The sequence below is a fragment of the Lissotriton helveticus genome, chromosome 2_1 (genome assembly GCF_964261635.1).
Source record: "Lissotriton helveticus chromosome 2_1, aLisHel1.1, whole genome shotgun sequence".
Taxonomy (NCBI): Eukaryota; Metazoa; Chordata; class Amphibia; order Caudata; family Salamandridae; genus Lissotriton; species Lissotriton helveticus.
The window spans coordinates 1,367,507,961-1,367,531,616 of record NC_136059.1 but is presented as its reverse complement, the minus strand read 5'-3'; the positions used below and the strand labels follow the sequence as shown (position 1 = coordinate 1,367,531,616).

Below are 23,656 nucleotides of genomic sequence, written 5' to 3'. Positions count from 1 at the left end.
GGGGTACTCTGGTCTGGGTGAAGGCAGGGGCCCCTTTCCAACACACGCAGGTAGATGCGGAAGGGCGATATACATTAGTAAGGGGGAGGCTTAACGGGCAAGACATACTGCTGGGCTCCATTTATGCCCCTAATACGGAGCAACCTGCCTTCCTGGCGTCTCTAAGCCAAGTCCTTCAGCAATATGCGGGCCTTCCCTGGTTACTGGAAGGCGACTACAACATGGTACTGAACACACAGTTAGATCGCTCATATCCCCCCCTGCGCGTAGCGGCTGCGACCTCACTAGCACAGGCGTTTGGTGACTGGCTGACACACTGGGCCATCCAGGACCTTTGGCGAGCACAGCACCCCACAGACAAGCTATACTCCTACTACTCGCCGGTACATGGCCTGCATGTTAGACTAGATAGGATAGTGGGCTCTCAGTCCCTGCTACCGCTCATAACCAAGTCGGAGTATTTAGGCAGGACACACTCTGACCACAACCCCCTGTTATTCCAGATTAGCTGGGCGACTGACAGACCACCGGTGCCCACATGGCGACTGCGCTAGAAGATGCGGAGTTCAGGTCATCCTGGGGGGCGCCATTCTCTCCTACTTTGAGGACAATGAGGGCACGGCGAGCGACCCTTTGGTGGAGTGGGATGCACATAAGGCAACCATACGGGGGCACTGCATAGGGACCACGTGGAACATCCGAGCACGTCTATCAGCGTCCCTGACCCGCGTAGAATCCGAACTGCAGCAGTATGAACGGGAGGGGAAGGGTACGGGTAGGCATGCGCTTGAATTGGAGGGATTACGGAATGAGCAAGAGGTCCTGATTGAACGCTTACGGTGCCACAACTATGCGGCGCATACGGCCCGGACGCACGCGAAAGCAGACAAAGCCGGACGTTTGCTCGCCTGGCTGATACAGGCCACAGAGCGCAGGGCGCGAAATACACAGGGTGTTCACGGAACACTACCGAGACCTTTACAAGGCCCGGGGCTCTGGCCGGGAGGGTGCAGTGGCTGCCTTCCTGGGGCTGGTCACATTGACCACGGTCGCTGCCGCACAGAGGGAGGAGCTAGGTGCCCCGCTCACACTAGAGGAGGTGGGTGACGCGATCCAGGCGTTAGCAACTGGGAAAACACCGGGACCTGACGGCCTACCGGCTGAATATTACAAAGCGAACAGAGACATCTTATCGCTGAGGCTGCTTCAGATGTACCAGGAGGCGATAACCGAGGGCCGACTACCGTCCTCGCTGCGGGAAGCGTTTTTGGTGTCCCTGCCCAAACCGGACAGGGATCCCGTGTCCCTGGGCTCCTATCGTCCATTGGCGATGCTCAATACGGACTATAAAATATTGGCCGAGATGCTCGCCGAGCGCCTGGCGCCACTGGTCCCCCACCTGGTCCACTCGGACCAAAATGGCTTTGTGCCGGCACGGTCAAAGTCCCTGAACCTCAGGAGATACTTCCGTGTAGCGACCCTCAGGAGATACTTCCGTGTAGCGACAGAGGCGACGAAGGCTTGGCCCAGAGCGGGATGCCTCATATTGGATCTGGAAAAGGCCTTTGATAGCCTCGAGTGGGGTTACCTCCAGGCGGTGCTGGAGGCGTTTGAACTGGACAGGGAATTCCTGGAGATGGTGGGGTTACTGTACAGGAGCCCCGTGGTCCGCGTTTGCTTGGGGCCATATGTGTCGGAGGGGGTGGCGATCGGCAGAGGCACCCGACAGGGATGCCCCCTGTCGCCGCTACTATTCGCGCTGGCCATTGAACCTCTAGCGGCAGCTCTGAGGCAAACACTAGCAGATGGGATCCTGCTGGGAGATAGCACACATCAGGTGTCCCTATACGCAGACGATCTGTTGATATTTGTCAGGGACGTGAACAACATGCCGGAACAGCTGGACCCACTCTTAAGTCAATTTGCTGACCTCTCGGGGCTCCGTGTAACGTGGGCAAGTCCTGTCTCTTCGCCTTCAATAACGAGACGCAAGACCCGGAGTACACCCTTCATGGTGCATGAGTGAGATGGTGCCCAGACACGTTCAAATACTTGGGGATCCAGATATACCGGCAGTCGGCGGACCTGCTGGACGGGAACCTAGGCAGAGCGGTCACCGCGCTCAGGTCGCAGGTGGGCTTTTGGTCCACGCTTCCTCTGACGACCACGGGCAGGGTCGCCCTGGCCAAGATGGTGATGCTCCCTCGCTTCCTTTACTACTTCACAAATCTCCTGCTGTTTGTGCCTGCGGCTTTCTTCTCCAAGCTCAATGGGATCCTGCGCGACTTTGTATGGGGCGCATCCCGACACCGGCTGGCCCTAGGGAAGCTATTTCTCCCCATAGACAGAAGCGGCCTGGCTGCCCCCTGCTTCGAGCACTACTACTTAGCAGCGCAGCTCCAGTGGATTGCGCGCTGGCTAGCAGACGGGGGAGAGAGGACACTGCTACGGATGAGCCGCCTTACACCCTGGAGCGGATCACCGCGCTGTTCCACCCGCTGGCAGACAGGGCCAAACCTGCCCCGCTCCTATTGGGGGGGCATATCGGTGCTTCCGTAGGGCACTATACCTCACGAGGAAAGTGCTCCCGTACGTGCCCGCAGTGTCGTTGGAGGGCTCACCGGGAGGCGAGGGTGTCCTTACGCACCGCATGCTTGAGCACTGGCAGGAGGCGGTGGTGCAGACGCTGGGAGACCTCTACCAAGACGGTACCCTGATCCCCTTCGAGTCGCTAGTTGCAGAGACCGGGCTTCCCCCTGGGGGATTCCTAATGCACAATTCGCTCATAGCCCGGATGGCGATGAGGTGGGGTGACATGGCGGAGGAGCCAACGCAGCATCTGGTGATCCAGTACCTCCACCTCATGGGCAAGGGCAAGCACCTCATTAAATGGTTCGCCGCGTCCCTGCGTCTACACACAGAACTGGACCTAGCCCCCCTCCGTGGGAAATGGGAGCGAGACATGGGAAGGCCGCTGGCGGACAAAGATTGGGAGCGAGTGCTCAGAAGCCCGGTGCGCATACCCAGAAACATTCGCTTTCGCCAGATCCAAGTTTATATAGTCCACAGGGCCTACCTCACCCCGGATTTAATTAATAATACTTTCATAGGGCGGATGCAGCTTGCCCCAGATGCGGCGAGATTGCTGCAGATCTCCTTCACCTCCTGTGGCGCTGCCCGAGGCTTGGTGATTACTGGGGAGTAATACACGCCCGGCTTGTGCAATGCACTGGTCGTGACGTCCCATGCGACTGGCCAGTGTTCCTCTTGCACCATTTCAAACGGTCCCCTACTGCCAAAGCGTCGTCCAGATTCCTAGACCTGGGAATGATCACGGCGGTGCGACTCCTGACGAAAATATGGAAGGCGAGGGAACCGCCCAGTGTACGGGCATGGACCCTGTCTCTCCTTTCGTGGGGCCGAGCGGAATGGACTGCTATCAGGAGGGAGGAAACATTGGGATTGCGCAAGGAGCCCATGGCGGACAGTTGGGAAAGTATGCTCAATGCACTCCAGGTGGCGGAGACAGAGGTGGCTGCGGAAGGGGATGAGGGCATGGAGGGCGGAATAGAGCATCATGGAGATGGAGGCGCAGCGACCTCCAGCGACAGTAACAGAGGCAGCAGCGGCATCGACACCACCGCGCAGGCGGGAGCCCATAGCCGGGATGATGGGAGGGTGTTGTGAACGGAGGGACCACACGGACGTTAGCAGAAGAGGACAGAGGAGGGAGGGGCGCGATCGGCTGGCCAGACAAATCGAGAGGTGCAACACACATTCACTGATTCAAATAGAGGGGAGGAGGGTCTTGGGTGGGAGTACGGGGGAGCGAGCTGTAATGTGTATAGGTGTTATGACTGCATCTTGTTGTTACTGTTTCTCCGTTGCAAATGTTGTGGTTACAACCGAGTAAGGTTTATATGAACTGGCAGTTCAAGTGGAGAGATGGCGCAAAGACTCACACGTACTGCGGACATGCATGAACGGCTGGTGTTCAGACACTCCTTGCATATGTCATACCGAACTAACGCCTCTGTAGCGATTGATGTCGCCAGTGCGCTGGCAATGAAGTATTGGGGTGCTTGCAACTGTAATTGTAAATGCTGTCTAAAACACGACCACTGCGATCTTTGGAATTGTTTATCACAAAATGCCAATAAAAAGGGTTGACAAAAAAAACAAGCATTTGCAATGCAATAGGTCTCGAATTAGGAAATTTTGAGCTATTGGTATTGTAAATGGCAATTTTTTTTATTTCTGTGTTGGTTTTGAAAATAGCTAAATTAATAGCTTTATCATTTACAATGCCAATAGTTTTAACTTTCGCAAATGTGACACCTATAGCATTTGTAATGCAATGTGTTGTATGTACGTGACTTAGATGTATTGCTATTACAAATAAAAATGGCTTTTAAATTATTATTATTTTTTTTTTTTTAAGACCTTTATTTGCATCATTAGGATAAACATGTACGGGCCTACAACCAATCCGGCCGGCCACAAATCAAAGACAATCAAGAGGCAAAAGAGGCAACACGAGGCCAGGTGGCAGGCAAGCAAACATAATCGAACAATGCTAGAAATGGGATAAGCAGCAATAACGGCCAAACATCAGGATCAATGAGGTCTATTTTATAATGAGGGGACAAGGCTCATGGCTGACTCACAGATACGGAAAAACCCAGAAACAGGATTATACCCATGCCAGAACGAGAGAAGGAGGGGGGGGGGGGGGGGGGTGGGGGGGAAGAGGATGTAAGGGCATGAGACGACCATAGCACAAAACAGACGCAAAATGTAGTGGAAAAGCATACAAGTGCTACCAAGATCTAATGACCCCCACCCAATAACACGCTAACGGAGGCAAGGGAAACGGAAAAATGTACGAATCAAGCCCACTTCTCACAATACGAGCCTGGGAAAAAGGGGGAAGGGGGGGGGGAGAAGGGAAGGGGGGGGAAAAATAGGAAGGAAACTAGGGGGAGGAAACCAAAAAAGGACAGAAAAAGGGGAGGAAAAGGAAGGGAGAAGAACAAAATAAAGAAAAATAAAAGTGAAACACAATCGTGCGAGACGGGCGCCACCCCGGGCCAAGCAACTCGTGGCTAATAGTACAGAAGAAAGTGGTAGCTGGCGAAAAGAAGGGTATGGCAATCGCAACGAAGCATCGAAACCGAGAAAAGTGGCAAAGCAATAGACCCCAACCCACCCAAGCCTGAGAAGCGAGGACAAAAGCGGCACCACTATAAAGGGATAGAAAAGGGCCATTGAACCAAAAGAAAACATCTGAAAGACCCCACCCACCCGTCCCACCCCGCACCCCTGCAGAAGGCTACGGCCTACCCTCCAAACAGCGTGCCTGTCGCAGTAATCCGAAACCCGAAATATAGTAAAAGAAAAGGAAAGGAAGAAGACAAAAAGAGAAGGAGATGAAATACAAAACAAAAAATAAAATGTAAAGGAGGAGCCAGAGGATATGAACAAACACATTCGGCCACGACCCTCCCCGGCCAACAAATGAATAAGTATCAAATCAGTACTACACCTTCACATACAGCAAGAACCACAGGGAGGGGGAGGAGGGAGAGATCGTAACATTTCCCCGTGTCGGGAATACAGACATCAATGCAACGGGCCGGTAGACCAGCAAACTATCATGTCGTGCAACTCACCCCCAACCCTTCCTGATCACGAAACCAACCCAATCAAGGATAATGTGGAGCGGACCACCCAGCAAAAAATAATCATAACGTAGTCCAGAGTCACGATAATGATATAAATCAGGTAGAGCTTTCGTACGGAGGGAATACAAAAAGTCAATTAAGCAAGTCAATTGTAGCAGTAACGACAAGGCAAGCAAAGGCAAGCCGGAGTCCAGGTGCGCAGATCGACAGTACAAAGGTATCCCTCCAGAACAAAAGTTCGAATCCAACAAAGCGGGAGCAAACAGCGGCCCACCATGAGTCCCAGGCACCCGGGAAGGAGCAGATCTTCGCGGCGTGTAGAAGTCCTCGGAATCCAGGCGACGAGGAAGCAGAGGGTCAAGAGTCACCGGCCCATCCAGCGGCCGAAGAACAACAACAGCAACTCCTGGCGCAGCCGAAGGGGGTGAAGCAATGGCGGCATCAGGACGATAGGGGTGCATGAAAGAGCGGCGGCCCAAAATGGCGGCGAGCCACACGGGGTCAGCAGAGGCACCGGGGGCCAAGACAGCATACAATGACATCAAGGCGTCCAGGACATCTCCGGGCGTGGGCGCTCGAGTACACACCCAGGCCTCTGCACAATCCGGCAGGCAAGGAGCATCGGTGCAGAGCGGAGTGTCCCCCACGTTGTCGGCAGCCATCTTGTGAGTTTCGCCGCCCCACACTCCACCGTGGGCCCCCAAACAGTTCCCAAATGTAGGACTTTACAGACCCCCGGAGGCTCCCAACAACGGCCTCACCGGCACAGGATGGGAGAGCGCCCGATGGGGAGGGATCTTCTCCGAACAGCGGCAGGCCCCACAGGCGAGAGCCAGGCGCGGGGTCCAGGACCGCCGGACAGGACAAAGGCGAAGGGACCCCTTCACACGGTCAGCCCCCAACACAGCTCGTCCCCCTCCAGCCGCACGGCCCAGTCATCGGGCCGGTTCAGGATCTCCGGGGCACACGCACAACGGTTCCCACCAGTGGCTCACTTTCGCGGCCGGGGCCGGCAATCTCTTCTCTGCCGGTCGGGTCCCGCAGGAATCTCTTCTCCGCCGGTCGGGTCCCGCAGGCGAGGTCCCGGTCCCGAGCGCCCGGAGGTCCCAATCTCACCGAGAGCACAGCTGCGGATCCACAGCACCCAGGGACCTCCGGATCAGACGGTGAGTAAGAGTGGGTGTTCAAAGTTCGAATTCTGTATGGAAGTAGCGTCGCAGTGCAGGATATATGACAGGATAGTCGAAGTTAGCCGGAGGGTCGACGGAGCCGAGCTAAAAGGCGGCCATTACGTCCGCGAGCTAGGCTCGCTTTTAATTTTTTTAAATAATTAATACTTCAATAAAAGTTATTGTAATTTAATAGCAATAGCTTAAACTTTTGTAAATACCTTTTGTGAAGATTGTGTTCAGTGTATTTTATTGTGACGAAAATCCAAGAACAGAAGTGAAATTAACATCTTTCTGTAACATTTGTAATAAAGCTTGAAACATTGAGAGAACATATTTGAACCAGTTGTTGTTGAATAGTTGCAGATTGATGCTGTGATGGCGCGGAGTGATGTTGTGGTGGCGACGAGTGATGCTGTGGTAGCGCATAGTGATGTTGTGGGCCCCTGAGGGATGCTGTGGTGGTGCTGAGTGGTGCTGTGGTGGTGCTGAGTGATGCTGTGGTGGTGCTGAGTGATGCTGTGGTGGTGCTGAGTGATGCTGTGGTGGTGCTGAGTGATGCTGTGGTGGTGCTGTGGTGGTGTGGTGGTGCTGAGCGGTGCTGAGTGATAATGTGGTGGTGCTGAGTGATAATGTGGTGGAGCTGAGTGGTGATGCTGAGTGACGCTGTGGTGGTGCTGAGTGGTGCTGTGGTGGTGCTGAGTGATAATGTGGTGGTGCTGAGTGATAATGTGGTGGTGCTGAGTGAAAATGTGGTGGTGCTGAGTGAAAATGTGGTGGTGTTTAGTGATGCTGGGGTAGCGCTGAGTGATAATGTGGTGGTGCTGAGTGACATTGTTTGTACGGAGCAACAATTATAAGGTAGTGAGAGAGACAAGAAAAAATACTAGCTATTTACAGTGAAAAGTACAGACCTAGTAGATTAATAAGCAGAGTAAGCAGGAGGTACTGCAGCACATGTCTGTGAGCTACGAGCAGCGGCGTACACCAAGAAATTTTAAATCACGCTTACAAGTATTTTTTAAACATACTATAGTGTAACATTTACGACATCTTTGTTATCACCAAAAATGTCCCTTACCTGAGTCACCAGCAATGAACAGTCGCTTTTGTAAAACCAACCTCATCCAACGGTAAAAAAAGGAAATATTTTGCTTTAGTAGTATGCAGGTTTAAAGAGGAACCGGAGTCGAAAATTCCCAAAAGAGTAAACACAAAGTCGGCAATGAAATAGAGTCACTAGCAATGAACTGGCGCTTTTATAAATCCTACGGTTAGAAAAAAGGAATTATGTTGCTGTAGTAGTCAGCAGGTTTAAATAGGAGCAAGATTCTAAAAGGTCCACTATAGTAAACACAAAGCAGCCAATGAGAACGAATTAGTTTTCACGTTTCTTTTGATTGGGTTGAGTTTTCTAGCCTAAACATCAGCAGGGTTACGTAAGCAAGTATAGCAGTAGTGTTGCGAGCTGAAATAAAAAATAAGTGACACACGAACAAATGAATCAAAAGTCTGCACGGACATGAGGCGGTTACCAACATCACATTCTATAGACAGCATCTCTCGTCGAGACAGCGCATGCGCAGCCTAGGCGAGACCAAAAATTAGCCTAGTGTTTAGAGATTGTGTCTCTGCCTCAGGCCTGCACTCAGCAATGCAAGTGTGATGTGTATATACAACTGTGTGTTTGTGTCTACACTCATCACAGGGCCCGAAAAGTAAAGTGAAGGTACCACTGTGCATATCTGGCTGTCTTAGGTTAATAAAGCACATAGTGTAAATGTCAGGCGCCTTGCATCCAATCAAGTAGCATCAGTCTATTCCAGGGCCTCCCTGTCCCACGTGGATCCAGGCAGAGTCTTTCAGATTGTGAAAGGCCCCATCTGGTTAGGTGCCTAATAAATCAACAGCACTCAGCTGACTCAAATCACCCAAGCCACCACAGACTGGCACTGGGCAAGCTTGGGGAGAGTGAGGCTGAGGTACATGACATGTATAGTTCTAAACAAATGCAATAAAAAAGAGAAGAATTTTGTCATTGCGCTATAATAAAAGCTGCACTCTGTGCAAACTCGTCCCGTGGCTGGTGCAGATTTTGCAGACAGTAAAAAAGCTGCATTTGTTCGTTATGTACCGCTCCCTCTGACCACCACTCCGCCTCAAGTCAATAGTTTGCGTGCTTAATTTAGAAACTGCTAACGGGTAGAGGTAGCAAATCAAATCAATTAACAAATTTTTAACTTTAAACTTTTTCTGCAACTTTTGTCTTCAATTAATTATTTTATGAGTTCAGGGCTTGCCTTGGACACACACTAACGTTATACAGCGACGTCCAAAAGAGCAGCTTCATTACCATTTGGCTGCCTGTAGCCCCCACTTGGCTCTGGTGAGCGTCTGCCGAGCTTCTGTCAGGGGTCCTGGGTTGGCATACTCTGGGGCCGGAAACGAACAGTACTACAAGGGCGGGAAAAAAGTAGACACGTGACTATGCCGCTGGCCAGACTATGGTAGGCCTCGGGGGTCAGACTCACACTTACAAACTGCAAAACTTATTTTACAGCAGGCTAGTTTACAATGCAGAATTCACAGCCGCTCGCCCGCTGACTGTCCATTGGCAGGTACTGACACTTGTTGAATGATTTCCCCCCTCTGTAAAACAGGCATCACTACTACCGCAGTAACACACTTATGCTGTTTTATATCCAAGTGTGTTTACATGGGGTGCGGGCTGCGTAGGGGCCGGGGAAAGGACCGAGTCATCAGGCCTCACAAAATTGAGAAACCAGAAAGGTTAAACACTTTGAGCGCCTGGATACCCTGACAGACAACAAATAGCGCTTTATAAATCTACTGATTGGTTAACTGTCCCTACAACTGTTCTATGAAGCATTCTCAAAACCAAGAGTGCCCTGCGACTGACCAACGCCTGCTTCACATCCCTCAGTGGCTGAAGTGCCCCATTTCACCCAAGCAGGCAGACGACAGAGCAGAAGTTATGTAAACACAAAGCACCTTGGAAACTGCGGTTTCAGATGTTGAGCGCGAGTGGTGTGTGTGGAAGGGGGTTTTCACATCCACGCATCTTCGGCATTAGAGACAAGCGCAGACAGACCTAAAGAGAGCCAAAAGTGACCGAATGCACAGCAAAGATGGGCAAAGATAGCAATTATAAGTAAACAGAATAAGGAAAGGGTGTAACTGAACATAGGCATGAAAGAAGGTCACCATGGGGCAAAATAGCACACAATCCGCTAAACAAGAGCCCGGTGAGGTAAGAGGGAGGAGGGGTGTGTGTGCCTGCGTGTGTGTGTGTATGTGTGTGTGTGTGCGCGCGTGTGTTCTTCCGTGAGTGTGAATGTGGAGCAACAGATGTGCACGGCGCCGGGCTGGACGTGCGCGTCCACAGACCAGAATCGCCGCGCATGCCGCGAGACCTAAAAATGGCTCTTAAACGCAGTTTTGAATGGAAATTTCTTACGGCAGCTTGAAGTTTACTCACCCGATTTAGAGGCAACCTTTTTGGGTACCTGACTTTGTCTCAGTCCGGAGAAATCTGTACGGAGGTATCCTGCGCGGTGGCAGCGTATGAGGACTCCCGAGCCTCAGGAAGACGGGGGCGGTACTGAGACAGAGGAGAGGCTCGGAGCTGGAGGCGGAGGCTTGTCCCGCCTGGAACCGGCATCCTAACAGCTCAGGAGCACGGGAAAGAGCATTAAATCTCTGGGCAGTTGCTGTGGTGGAGTTCCAGCATCTTCAGGGGCGACAATAAAAGTACGTTTTAGGGGAAATTTATGTAAGTTTCCTCGCACTACCCAGATTGCTTCGCCGGTCTCAAAGTGCACCATTAGTGATGGGCAGCCCCCCAGGGGAATGTTAGGATTGTAGAGAAAGTGAAAAGAGTAAACAAACTGGACCCTGAAACTAGCTCTCAAGTTGAGGACAACCTAGAAATAAATGCCACTGCCTGCATGAATTCCAATAGGAAACAAGAGCACGCTGAGGTAAGAGGGAGGAGGGGTGTGTGTGTGTGTGTGGGGGTGAGTGTGTGTGTGTGTCTGTGTGTGTGTGTGTCTGTGTGTGTCTGTGTGTGTCTGCGTGTGTCTGTGTTTGTCTGCGTGTGTCTGTGTTTGTCTGTGTGTGTCTGTGTTTGTCTGTGTGTGTCTGTGTGTGTCTGTGTGTGTCTGTGTGTGTCTGTGTGTGTGTTGGCACGCGCGTGTGTGCTTCCGTGAGCGTGAATGTGGAGCAACAGATGTGCACGGCGCCGCGCTGGACGTGCGCGTCCACAGACCAGAATCGCCGCGCGTGCCCCGGTCTGTCTCCCTCAACGACAATAGGTCTCGAGAGCTCCTATGCCCCACCCAGGTCTGGATTACCAGAAGACATTGAGGACTACTGAGGGCTGTGAGGAATAGTGTAGATGGGCGGCTCATTTACGGAAGCAAATCCGGGATTGCTTGAGTCGCCCAGCGTTGCTTATGGTGGTTGCTCTTGGCTTGACTGTATCCCACATACCTCTGCTTCTAGACCTTCTGTTGAAACTATCCCAACCACAGGCACGTTAGAGCAATACCAGCATTCTATATGATATACCAGTGTGAAGAGTGCCATCTTAGAATAAACACTTAAAACGTGTAGCACCTGCGTTTATATTAATAGCATTAGAAAAAGGTGAACTAGAGAAAGCATCGATGAAAGAAAAAGCTTTTAAATCGCAGCTTGTATCAACATATTGGGCATGCTAAAACTATAACTTTGCTTTTACTTTAGGAAACAATTATACAGTTCAAAATGTAATACAAAGAATCACACAGCGACACTGGGGGTAGAAGGCTTTAAGGTGCTGAACATCTTAAGACTGAACCAGGACGAGAGCAGAGCGAATTTACAGGAGCAGAGAGGGAGGACGTGCCAAACTATAAACTTAGCTCACATGCCCTGGGCGCAGATTACATGTGACGTCTGTCCTACATACAAGACAGGTCCATATTCTAGCGGGACTTGGACTATGTCATTTTAAGCTCACCCCATTGCTATGCAATTAAGAGATTTAAAGCTGTTGGGATATATATGAGAAGTCTCACAAACGTATCGCGGCGATACCAAGGAGAGCAGTTATAGTGAGGCACCGCCTTGAAAACTTAGTTGTCACCGAAAGTGATCAAGTTTGCAGCCTGTCGCTATACATAACCACCGTGAGACACTGCCTGTACTATTATAAGATGAAAAGCAACTGTGCAGTGTTCCACAGTACAGTGTAAATTGCGGTTGCATAAAGAGCATAAAAACAGATGTGCACCGTTCCCTTATACGTTGACCAACAGCCAATTAGTCTCAGTTACTGTACATCATTCTTTGCACTAGTCAAAATCTGCCATCAAACACTGGAGTGGATTGAAAAGCTGTCACTAACCATCATTCACTGTACGAGGACAGGAGCTGTGTCTCCAGCATTATCTGCGAGAGGCCGTGAAACCATAAAACAGAGTCAGTATGCATCACTATTTGAGACTACAAGCGAATATTGTAGCTCTACTGATCTATGGGAGAGCAAGAGGCTGTCACCGTCCTTCACTCCGTGAAATGGCGAGACTTGCACTGTACATTCGAGAGACAAGGGCCTGCAGCTGCACCGGATTGTAATGTCCAACCACAGCTTTGCACTATTAAGCTAACGGCGCAGGGCCAAAACCTGCTATCCTCTCCCGCAGGAGTCTAGGCAGGTCATGCGCTCGCTGTCTACCGGCGTGAGGGTCTGTCTTACTGGTCAAATGTTACCCCACAGGCAGCACGATGTAATAAGTGGACATCTTTCCACTTGCCTCACCACAAGTAAAATCCTGCACCTGAAGATTTTGTATCAACCAGTGCCCGAAACCGGGTCAAACGAGTGCCTGTCCCACTGCCCTTCCTGCGCCTTCCATAACACAACATCTTACCAGAAGAAGGTATTAGTCCCGTCGTCAAACACCTCAGACTCTACTCTGTACGCAGCTCGCTGCTCTGCAGGAGCAGCAGATCCGTTCACCTGCCGGACCGGCGAGCCCCGGCCGCCGACGGGACCCTTTGGACCCTCGCTCATCTTGCAGGTTCAGCACGGGGCCGTTGGACGTGGGAAGCTCAGCTGTGCGCGTGCACCATCAGCCGCCGCTGTTTTACTAGCCGGCAACCCCACGCAGCGCGACACTGCCGACGGGGTGACGTCATCCACCTGGGTCGCGTGATTAGCGTTGTTCTCAAGTGGAATGAGGGGCGGGAGCTTCTTCACCTGAAAGAGGAGGGCTGAGCAAGGAGGGCATTGGTACCCCCGCATGCCCCTGGGCACATCTCAGCACAGCAGCCAATGCCTGCAGCATTCCGAGCAGTCTCAAGAAATGCAATACTCCAGTTCTTATTTTCTCTTAAACAACGACTGAGTCTTAAAGATAGAAATGCAACAAATAGAACAAGAGACCCGGTGAGTGGGGTGGGCGGGGGCTGTGTGTGTGTGCTCGCGTGTGAGCCCGTGAGTGGGGTGGAGGGGGGTGTGTGCCTGCGTGTGTGTGCCTGCGTGTGTGCGCATTCGTGAGTGTGGCTGTGTGTGTTCGCGCGTGATTGAGAGAGGCGAGAGGCTGACGATGTGAATGTGGGACAGGAGATGTGCACGGCGCCGGGCTGGACGTGCGCGTCCACAGACCCCAATCGCTGCTCGTGCCCTGGGCTGTCTCCCTTGAGAGGCATCTCGACGACAATAGGTCTCGAGGGCGAGACCTAAAAATTGTCATTTTGCAGTAAAGGTTACAGGGCATCAGGGTGAATCCAGTCACTCTACAGAGCTCCATAAATCGAACTCCCAAAAAAGGCACTCTCCGACTGGACTAAACACTCAGCTAAAAGGAGGGAACATTATCAATTTACACACACCTGGAGTAGGTGGCAGAGTCTAGGGTTTTCTGCTTTGTGTTCTGGTCCTTGTAACATAAGGAGGGGGGGTGGGTGCACACTGCCTCTCATCCCAGCACAGTTCATCCCATTGCCTTCCGGTAAACGAAGTACGCTTACTTCAAAGTTGCTGTAGTTTCTCACCAAATTTGGTGCAGGTAGTGCTGTTATCTCTAGACACATGTTTCTGGGTTTAGTCCTTCATTAGTAAAGAGCAGAAATACTAGAGAACAGAGAAAAGTAATCTGGGGTTGTTGAAATACTGCCCAAGTTTTCACAGGTCACAGTACCACTCCACAGGCACACAGGTGCACACCAGGCGTTTGTCAACTTAAGGGACCCTCTTACACACGGGGGGGTTTACATAGCTCAGGTTACCCCAACAAGGGTGAAAAAGTAAAGACTACTACTGAAGCAAGTGTTAACATGCACTGCATTTACCATGAGGCACTGGGGTACATCGAGTGCTGGGATGATAGGCATTGTGCTCCCACCCTCCTGTTTCAAAAGGGTCCCTTGAGGAACTGAGCCGATGAGCTTGTGTTGATGCACCTGCACCCAGTGAGTGGTACAAAGACCAGAAAAGACTTTGAGCAGCATTTTCAGCACCCCAAAACGACTTGCTGCTCTCTACTGATAAAGGAATTAACCCAGAAACATGTGTATAATTACACAGCACAGTTTGCACCAACAAGGGTGAAAAAGTAAAGACTACTACAGAAGTAAGTGTTAACATGCACTGCATTTACCATGATGCATTGGGGCAAATGGAGTACTGGGCTGCGAGGCAGTGTGCTCCTACCCTCTTTCTGTTTTCTCACATGTAAGTTAAGCTGTTCATTCGTATAGCATTTTACGCTACTCAACGGTCGTCTCAAAGTGGTGAAAGGAAACATTGAAAACAAGGAGTAGGATTGAAGAACGGTGCAGAGGAGATAGGAAAGGGAATGATCACTGTGGGAGTGAACTTCCTCAAAAACGAATTTCTCACAGGAAGGAGCGAAAGAGCTTTGTGGGTGACAAGGGCCTCAGAATTATGAGCAACAGGGAGACAGAAAGATTATGGGGCAGGGAGGAAACCAAGATTATGAGTGAAAGTATCAGTAACCAAGGAGCTGATCACAGTCTAAAGCTTGAGAGCTCAGGCGGGTGAAAAAGTCGAAAAAAAGCAAGAGATGGAGGGGCAGATCGAAAGAGGGAGTGAAAGTGTGAGTAGACCGAAAGGGTGTCAGAGTTCAATAGAGGTAGAGGACGAAAAAGAGTGACAGATCGAGAGAGCGTGGGATAGATAAAAATCGATGAGAGGAAGAGGGGAATCGGCGATGAGATACAAACAGAATGGGGATGGACAGAGAAAAATGTCGGATATAGGGAGAGAAAGCTAAAAAGAAAGGCTTGGAGGTGGGTTTACAGAGCAAACGAAAGCAATGGGAAAAGAAAGGAGACGAGTAAAAAGAAACCACAAAGAGATTTGCTTGTGAAATGAGTTTTGGCTCATTATAAATCATCGACCAACCTTCCGTCATCCCAACCCCACTTGCAGTCAGACACCCACTTCACAGGTACTTTAGGTGTGAATGTCAACGCAAAACATTACAGGTGATGAACTAACCTATTGGCGGATGGTATATACACGATTTGCATCCGCTTGGATATGGTCTGCTGTGACTAAGCACCTGGAAAGCCAATATTACTCGCAGGGAGGGTTCCAAGAGTCTGTTGCAAAGCTATTGGCTGACAGCAGTAAAACCAGAAAAGTGGGTGTTAGTCACCTCACACCATCCTGATTGCAGCCGGAAACATTCTTTCAGAGATAACCAATAATTAAACGCAGCCGACATTACTTCATTTTAGCCACCTCACTGGAAGGCAAATAACGTGATTTGGGGCGGCCCTTAATTGTTCACCGTTCATTTCTTCTCTGTGTATACAAACCCCAGTCACTACTCGTGCTGGTGTGGAGGCAATAAAAATGATTTAAGGCATAGAGCTCACCTGAAATATGTATTTTACCTAAACAAATGTCAGACACAACGTGGGTCGGAGGGGCACAATAACCCAAAAACTCACCTGGCTCTTCCTGGTCCCCACGCGGATAATGCGATTTTGGGAGACTGCGGCATCCTGCAAAGATAGCAACCAGTGGTTAGCAAACTGAATAGCAAGTACTGAATACCACCCGCGAAGCCACCACACCAGACCACTCCCATGTATCCTGGCCGGGAAAATAATGAGGACCCCCTCTTCCTCCAAATAGGTTTCTTCACTTTTGGATAGCAGTGTAGGCTGAAATATACTCGGGCCAAGTTCCAGGTCTACTGCGCATGTGCGCCCAAGAAATATTTTAACTTGTCACAAAGTTAAGCAAACCCCTCAGTTTACCTGGCCGTTCCTTAGCGGTTGCTCCTCCATCTGTAAACGCGGAAATCCAAAATATGTGGGGCAAAAATGAGCGTTAAAAGATCCGGCCGCCTCGGGTGGAAGAAAGGCTCGTGTGTGGAAGAGCTGAGCGCTAGGAGCGGGCTGCGACTTGAACCCTCCTCTGCCGCTCATCGAACAGACCATGCGCTTTGAAGCACCATCTCCCAGAGCCACAGCCCTTCCTGGCTAAGGTGGGCAGAGCGATAAGAGGCCGCGGGAGCGCGGGCCGCGAGGGCTGTGCTGGGAGACTGCACAGGGTGTAGCCAGCACCAGGCTCAGGGCGGGAAACCGCAATGTGGCGCAGCAGGTGTGGGCTGCAGACCTTCGAATCCCACAGACGCGACATCAAGGCAGGCTTTAATGCCCGGTTAGGGCCTTACCCTGGCGTGCCTGACTGACTGCAGCGCTAGACGCAGGGCCGCGGCCCCTCCAAGACAGTGCACGTGCAAGAGGTTGTATACTTCAGGCTTTACAGCAGGGTAACGAGGGGCACGACCGACTCCCTAGGGCCACAGCTCATTTATTTATTTATTTATTTATTTAATGCGATTTTCTATAGCGCGAACATTACCCGAAGGTGTTAGAGCGCTTTACCAAAGAACCAGTTGCGATACATAAGGATTTAGGATTACATGAGTTACATAAATTATACAAGCAGGAAAAAAATTGCAAATGTACAAGTTGTGAAGTCACAGAGGGAAGAGATACAAATAGAACAAGCGAAGGATAACGACGTGAGCGTGCGAGCATGCACCTCAGCTGTACGGGCGCACACTCAAAGTCATGCTGTGAGCGTTTCCATGTGCCGTGAGCGTGCATATTGGACGTCTAGGAAACTCGTCATCGAGAAAAGGTGTGAGCTAGAGGGGATCCCGTGCTCATGAAGAGCCCCGCCTGCTGCCGAGCCTGAGCCGCTGACCCTACACACCTGAGGAGGAAAGACCGGCCTGGAGAGCAGTGGGGGAGTCCTGAGTCAGCCCGGTGAGTAGGGGGACGTGTAAACACTGTTTTGTGGTGCATCAGGCTAGCGAGACAGGAGATGGGCACTTCGAGTGTGTGGATGCGTGTGTGTGACTGAGTGTGGGATGCGCGTGTGTGACTGTGTGTGTGTGCGCGTGAGCAGGTTGGGGGGGTGTGTGTGTGTGCGCGCGTGTGTGTGAGAGTATGTGTATGCAGTGTGTGTGTGTGTGTGTGCGCGCGGCTGAGAGAGGCATGGCTGACCCTGGCAATCTGGAGATGTGCACGGCTCCGGGGGGCGGGCGTGCGCGCCCACTATGTGAAATCGACGTGCGTGCCCCGGTCTGTCTCCCTTGAGACGCAACTCCACGACAATAGGTCTCGAGAGCGAGACCTAAAAAAGAGACAGTCACACAATGCCCTTTAAAAGAGAAAAATTCCCTCAATTAGCAATTGATCATCTTCAATTTTACCGGTGTGATATTGCTCATTTCGTTTCACATAAACATTGTCAAAAAAACACATTTTCCTCACATTTCTGTGGTGGAAAGTTCTGGAATCTGTATGAACATTAAATTAAGAAGATTTGTGGTCATAAATGAACCAAACGTTTTTCTGGCAAGGAGTACCAGCGCTTTTTACCTCTCTTGGCTACCACTGTTGCAGACTCCGTGCTAGGGGTAGAAGGTAAAGTTTCCGGTCTGGCAGCAGCTGGCTGTGCGACTTCCTGGTGATCTGTGTTGTGTCCTGGGTGAGCATGGGACCCAACGCGGCCCTGCTGTGTTGCAGGATGGACCATTGCAGGTGTGATCAGGACAAATGCAAGGCAGGAAGATTGAATAGGATGGCTCCCAAGATACTGTAAGCTGTAGGGCAAATAAAATATTCCACATTAGGCAACTGTAAACATTTTCATAGTTGAAGGAATGGTGGCATCCTGCTGTCATGGTTATTCATTCCTTAGAAACGATTCTGAGGTATTCCATAGATTTCAATCAATCTTGAGCACCCAAATTTTAATATGTGAAGAGGTTAAAGTGCTTTTGGATGCTGACAGCACAGCAGGTTGCCTTTAATGACTGCATTGCGACCTTTCAAAAGTGATAATTTTTAACCCTAAACTTAGAAACCTCCATGCTTCCTTGCCCTGACAACAATTCCACTAGGGAAATAAGAGGAAAGTCAATTGGAAAGGTCATGCATGATGGGTGGAGGAGAATTGGTCAAGAGCAAAGCAAAAGATACAGTTCCTCAAGCTATGTTACGGGCTTGTAAAGTGCAGCTGCACAAAATGGCATATGTCAATATACATTTATGGTATAATGATAGTATTTACAGTGGATGTATTGTTATGTAAAAACTGCCAGCTTAAATAGCTAAAACTCGACAGATAGCAAAGTAGGAGTGCTTGTCAATCAGTGAAATAAATATGGAAATGTACAGTTTGACAACCTCATTTATACGCAAAGCACAAAATAATTATGGATAAATACAGATAAAATGGCCAAAAGATAAATATGGGTAAATACAGACAGAAATGTTTAAAAAAATAACATAAAACCAGGAGCCCTACTAATTTGTGACATTTCCATAGTTTCAGTGTGTATGTGTGACACTTAGAGTGACACTTTCCACTCAGTGAAAACCAAGCTACAAAGTGCAAAGTAATAGATATCACTCATTGCACCCTATTCAGCAATGAGAAGCTCCACAATCCTTTTAGTAAATATATGTTTTAGTAAAGAAACAAACGTGAAACATTCAGTAACATGTCGTTTACATCATAATCACTACATCTCAACATGTTGCTAATGTTCACTATCATCAAGTTTTCTATTAATATTCGTTTTCTAAACAAATAAGTTAACAGATCCAACTAGGACAAGATGGAATAAAAGTTCTTCAGGAAAGCGGTTTCATTGTTAATTTATCTTTAATACATTTCAGTTGGAGATCTTTTATTGTAAATCTAAACCGAGTTTACTATCTTTTTGTCATGTGCCAATAGAGGGCAGCAGAGCAACATGATGGATAGTGCTTAGTATTTTTTGCTGGCAGCTCAATTGACAACAAACAGCCATTCTGAATGTGTAACCTTCAACCTTTTTATTGATCTGTCTTTTGAGATACCTCTGATTCTTTCGGGTTTCTGTGCATTATACCTAGAGCCACTGGACCGATTCTGTGACATAATTCTACACATTATTATAGGCATTCTGCATTTGCCACATAATCCATCATCTACCGCATAGAGCACAGAATTTAACATCAACACTATCTAACATGTTTTACTAAACCAATATCTCTAAATGTAAGTTTGCAACCTCTCTGTTCTTATTCTGCATAAAATATCCACTATTCTTTAAAGAAAAAATAATAGCTATGAGATTTGTCTGAATTAACACATAAACACCCTCAAAGTACACCCTACTTCAATTACATCTACCTTTAGGTACACAGCAAATCCAAATCGCAACAGCACCCGCTGTATCAAAGTGCATAAGGTGCCCGAATAAAGATCAGTCAGGTTTAGGTGTGGGAATACTGGGTGGCTTGAATCACTGTTTGTGGGCGATATCCTTACACCCAAATCCATCAATAACCAGCTAACATGTCAATCCGTTTTTACTCGGTCCTAACTTTTGTGAGTGGAAACTTCATTCAGGTAAAAGAAAACTGCTTGTTTTCTTCCTCCTTTCCTCTTGCTTCAAGCAGGAAGTAAACAGGATCCAAATCACTGTCTTTTGAGAAGCGGATTTTGCTTAGGACTGTAAAGACCAGTGGAGGCTATGGCCAGTCCAAGGAATGTTTGAAGTGACTCAATGCTCTCCCCTTAGAATTGCAGGCATCAGGTGTGCCAAGAGTTATGCAAATGCCAATAGGCCCTGTAAAAGATTTTATGGTTTGCGTGTATGAGTCCAGGTTCCCAACCACCAATAATTTTGAGTGTGCCAACAGTGAGCCAGTTGTGAATCCCCCAGTCTGCAATTGGGCCTCTTCTTGTAAGTATCTAGGAAAGACACCCATGTGCTTCAGATGATGTCTCTAGTCTTCTTTCAGAGAATATCTATTTAGGAGGAATCTCTATTGCCTGCCCCGAAACTTTTCTCTGTAGTCTGCTATGTTGATCCCTCGCTTGAGAAATATTTTACAGCATTACCCACGCTATTAACCAGGCGTGTGACAAATCTGAAAATGCCACTAGCCTCAGTCTGTGCCGCCATTATGTTGCATGTAATTCCAAAGCTGTAACACGAATCATGACATAGAATGATAGCGTGCACTCTTTTCCTGTTGTTTCATTGCTCATATTGAAAAACTGCAAATAAACAAAATGGGGCACAGCATGCAAATTCTGGTGCTTTTCACGCCAAAAACAGCATTCAATGATATTTAACGGGACTTTCCACCCCTAAATGTTGCCGTTTTTACCAGTTAAAATTTCAATAGGGTAAAATACAGAGAATGCGGGGGCGCAGTTTAAGGAGACTCACGGGGAGAGATTAAGGGCCATATGTAGGTAATCTCTATTTACCGATTCTTAAATACCGAATTTTACCGATTCGGTATTTATGAATCAGTAAATAGTATGTAGTAAAAAATTCTGTAACTTTTACCGATTCGGTAATATTCGGTATTACCGATTTGGTATTTACCGATTCGGTAATTCCCATTCATTCCTATGGGCCTGGAGCACTTTTAAAAAAGCCATATGGCACTTTTAAAAAAGCACAAAATTGCTTTTTTAAAGGTTTTCGATATTTACCACCAACTTGTAGTTTGTGTTAAATAACGAATCCTTAAATCAAAAATACACTCACTTGAGTGCTCCCTACATAGGATTTAAGGATTCTGTAATTTACCGATTCCTTAAATTACTGAATTGGTAAATTACTGAATCCTTAAATCCAGCCACCTACATTGGAAAAAGCTAAATACCGGTCGGTAACGACAAATTTACCGATTTTCGGCCGTTACCGACCGGTATTAAGCTACCTACATATGGCCCTAAATGATTTGCCCAGAACCCCACGATGCTTGAGCCGACACCAGACTCCAACCTGGTTCCTCAGCTTTAAAGTCGGCCGCTCTAGCCTACAAAAGTCAGTTAGGCTTACTTTTGTAGGCTAGAGCAGCCGACTTTAAAGCTGAGCAACCAGGTTGGAGTCTGGTATAAAATCACTTAATCTCTCCCCATGGCCCGTGCCTAAAAATGAATGCGTCAGTCTGCATGGTGCTCTAAAAAAAGCGCTACGATCTTCAATACTCAGTGGCGTGTTGTTGAACACTTCTGACCTTAAAAGTGAAACTGTCGCCAAGCCAAAAATGTTTTCCTAGGTGACGGAGTAGGTCAGAGATGCCACAGAAAAGCAAGGCAGGTCAGGCAGCAGGCGAGGCCAGGCAGGAAGGGATGTCTCCTGCTTGTCTGGCACGTCAGGCAGCAGGCAAGGCCAGGAAGGTAGGGTGAGCTGCGTCGATATCCGGATCCGGTCACATCCAAAAAGGAAGGGAGCCAGAGCAGACAAGCCCGAAAAATAAAGGGCATGGAGCACGAGGGCGGGACTGCTGAGTTGCAGATACACCCATCCAGTGACGTCTGCTATGACCACTGATTGGTCGCAGATCGTCTGTGTTCTACTGGTAGGTCCGACTCCCCGGCAAGGTAAGAAGTGGTGGGGGCTAGTTCAAAGAGCAAGACCTGCGATAGGCCATAGCGCTAAATATAGGTGGGTAAGTTAACCTAACACCTAGGTGCAGCGGCGTGGTAATCTGCAGTCGGAGGCAATCACCCGGAAATGCGTGGTTTGGTTGGTGCGCACTTTATCACATTTTGGATGAGCAGTGCAGGGTGTACAGCGTGGTGGGTGGCGTTTTGATAAGCAGGGGGGACGGCGTCCACCCTGGAAAATAAGTGAGGGACGCCCTCCACCCGCGTGGTACCCCGACTTGTGCCCTGCTCACACTTCTCTAAGTAGTGCCCAACTTTAATCTGCTCTGGAAGGTGCCAATCTGTATTTTTCTCTGGTCATTGCAAAGGCCTCCTCCGCTGATGGCAGTACCTTAACCCCTCTCTACTCTGGACATCACTTCTACTAACTCAAATGTAGTGAGTAATCAGACTATTTCTACACTGGGCAGCACCAGGATACACACTGCACCCGAGAGAGGTCAGACACATATGCTGTGGCAGAGCCCAGAATCACTCTGCTTAACGATATCCCCAAGCCTTGCTCGTGGCCCAGAGGGACATATTTATGTTAGAGTTGCATCACTTTTGCACCACGCAACGTGGTACATGCTTGACGCAACCCTAAAATGCGATTTATCAAGCTACGCAAGGCCACTTTGCATGACCCTGAGTGGCTTGATGAATCCAGAGTAACGCAACGCAGCGATCTGCCCCAGGGAGGCGTTTCATGGGTGGTACATGGGTGTTCTCCCGCAAACCCCATTGATTTTGATGCAGTCCCAGATTTACCATTACTGGTAACCCTGGGAATGCGCCAAAATGCTACGCCTTTCCAGGGTAGGTGTGCAACGAAGAACATGGCGACTTGCCGCGCTGAGCTACAACTTGATAAATATGGCCCTCACTGCTTAATTATGCCTAGTATGGAACGATAGCCGTTGTGCTACATAAAACTCCTCAACATGACACATGCAGCATTAACTGCAGCTGTTCATATATTTATAAGAAAAAAATATTGTTTCTGAGCTGCTTTTTACTTAAAATATTCATATACAACTGTACATGTTTTTATAACGTAGGGTCGGAGACATATTGCGAATATCGAAAGCGTACTGGAACTAACGTTCTTAAGTAATAAGTCTGCGCCTCATTTCTTACCAGCTATAACGGTACTGGATTTTCCACAGCTAATTCTGGTCAACCGCACTTCGTCCCGTGGATCACTGCTACTCCCTAAAGTGTATAGTAGCGACTTGAAGGCTGAGCGAAATGAGCCAAAATCTGCACAACTTGTTTATTTATGTACCGAAGATCCGGGGAGAGGTAAAAAGCAGCAGCTGAGTCCCCAGTCATATAAGGCGCTTGAGAGGAGGGGCCTCACTGTAATTTGACCCGTTACCCCATGCCATAGGGTACTTGCGCAGCTCCTAAATTGGATGACATCAGGGCCTCATGGCCACTTGCCATCGGCTTCTAAGCTAGAGGGTTAAATCGTAGAAAACCGGCCAGCGCGAGAGGACAAGTAAATTCGGTGGGTGGTGTCCGCGTGTTCATGTGTCCGCGCTCACGGTCGACGACCTGCGAGCCACCGTACCACCGCCGCCAGCTCTTAATACATTCAAATAAAAAACGCGCCCCACCAGGCCAGCAAAAGCTGCCCTAAGGCAGGAAAATTTTGTAACCGGCCTTTCAAGGCCTGTACAATTTATCATTTACTCTGTGCTCTTGCTCTTCGCTGACACAAACACGACTCTCAGGATAGTGCAGGAGTCGGGGGCGGCGGCAGCACTGGGCCCATGCTTCCCGCGCTCTTGATT

The 23,656-nt window shown here is 49.2% G+C and overlaps 1 protein-coding gene across 1 annotated transcript in view; it reads right to left on the bottom strand.

The window, feature by feature from the left end:
* Nucleotides 1–23,401, bottom strand: part of LOC144819756 (uncharacterized) — a 66,961-nt gene extending 43,560 nt beyond the window's left edge. Inside the window, exons 1-3 of the mRNA XM_078677517.1 lie at nt 22,998–23,401; nt 17,792–18,015; nt 15,842–15,895 (exon numbers count right to left, since the gene is read on the bottom strand). Of these exons, the coding sequence (XP_078533643.1) occupies nt 15,842–15,895; nt 17,792–17,948 (211 nt within the window). The 5' untranslated portion in view covers nt 17,949–18,015; nt 22,998–23,401. The remainder of the gene's footprint in view (nt 1–15,841; nt 15,896–17,791; nt 18,016–22,997) is intronic.
* Nucleotides 23,402–23,656: the final 255 nt, after the last annotated feature.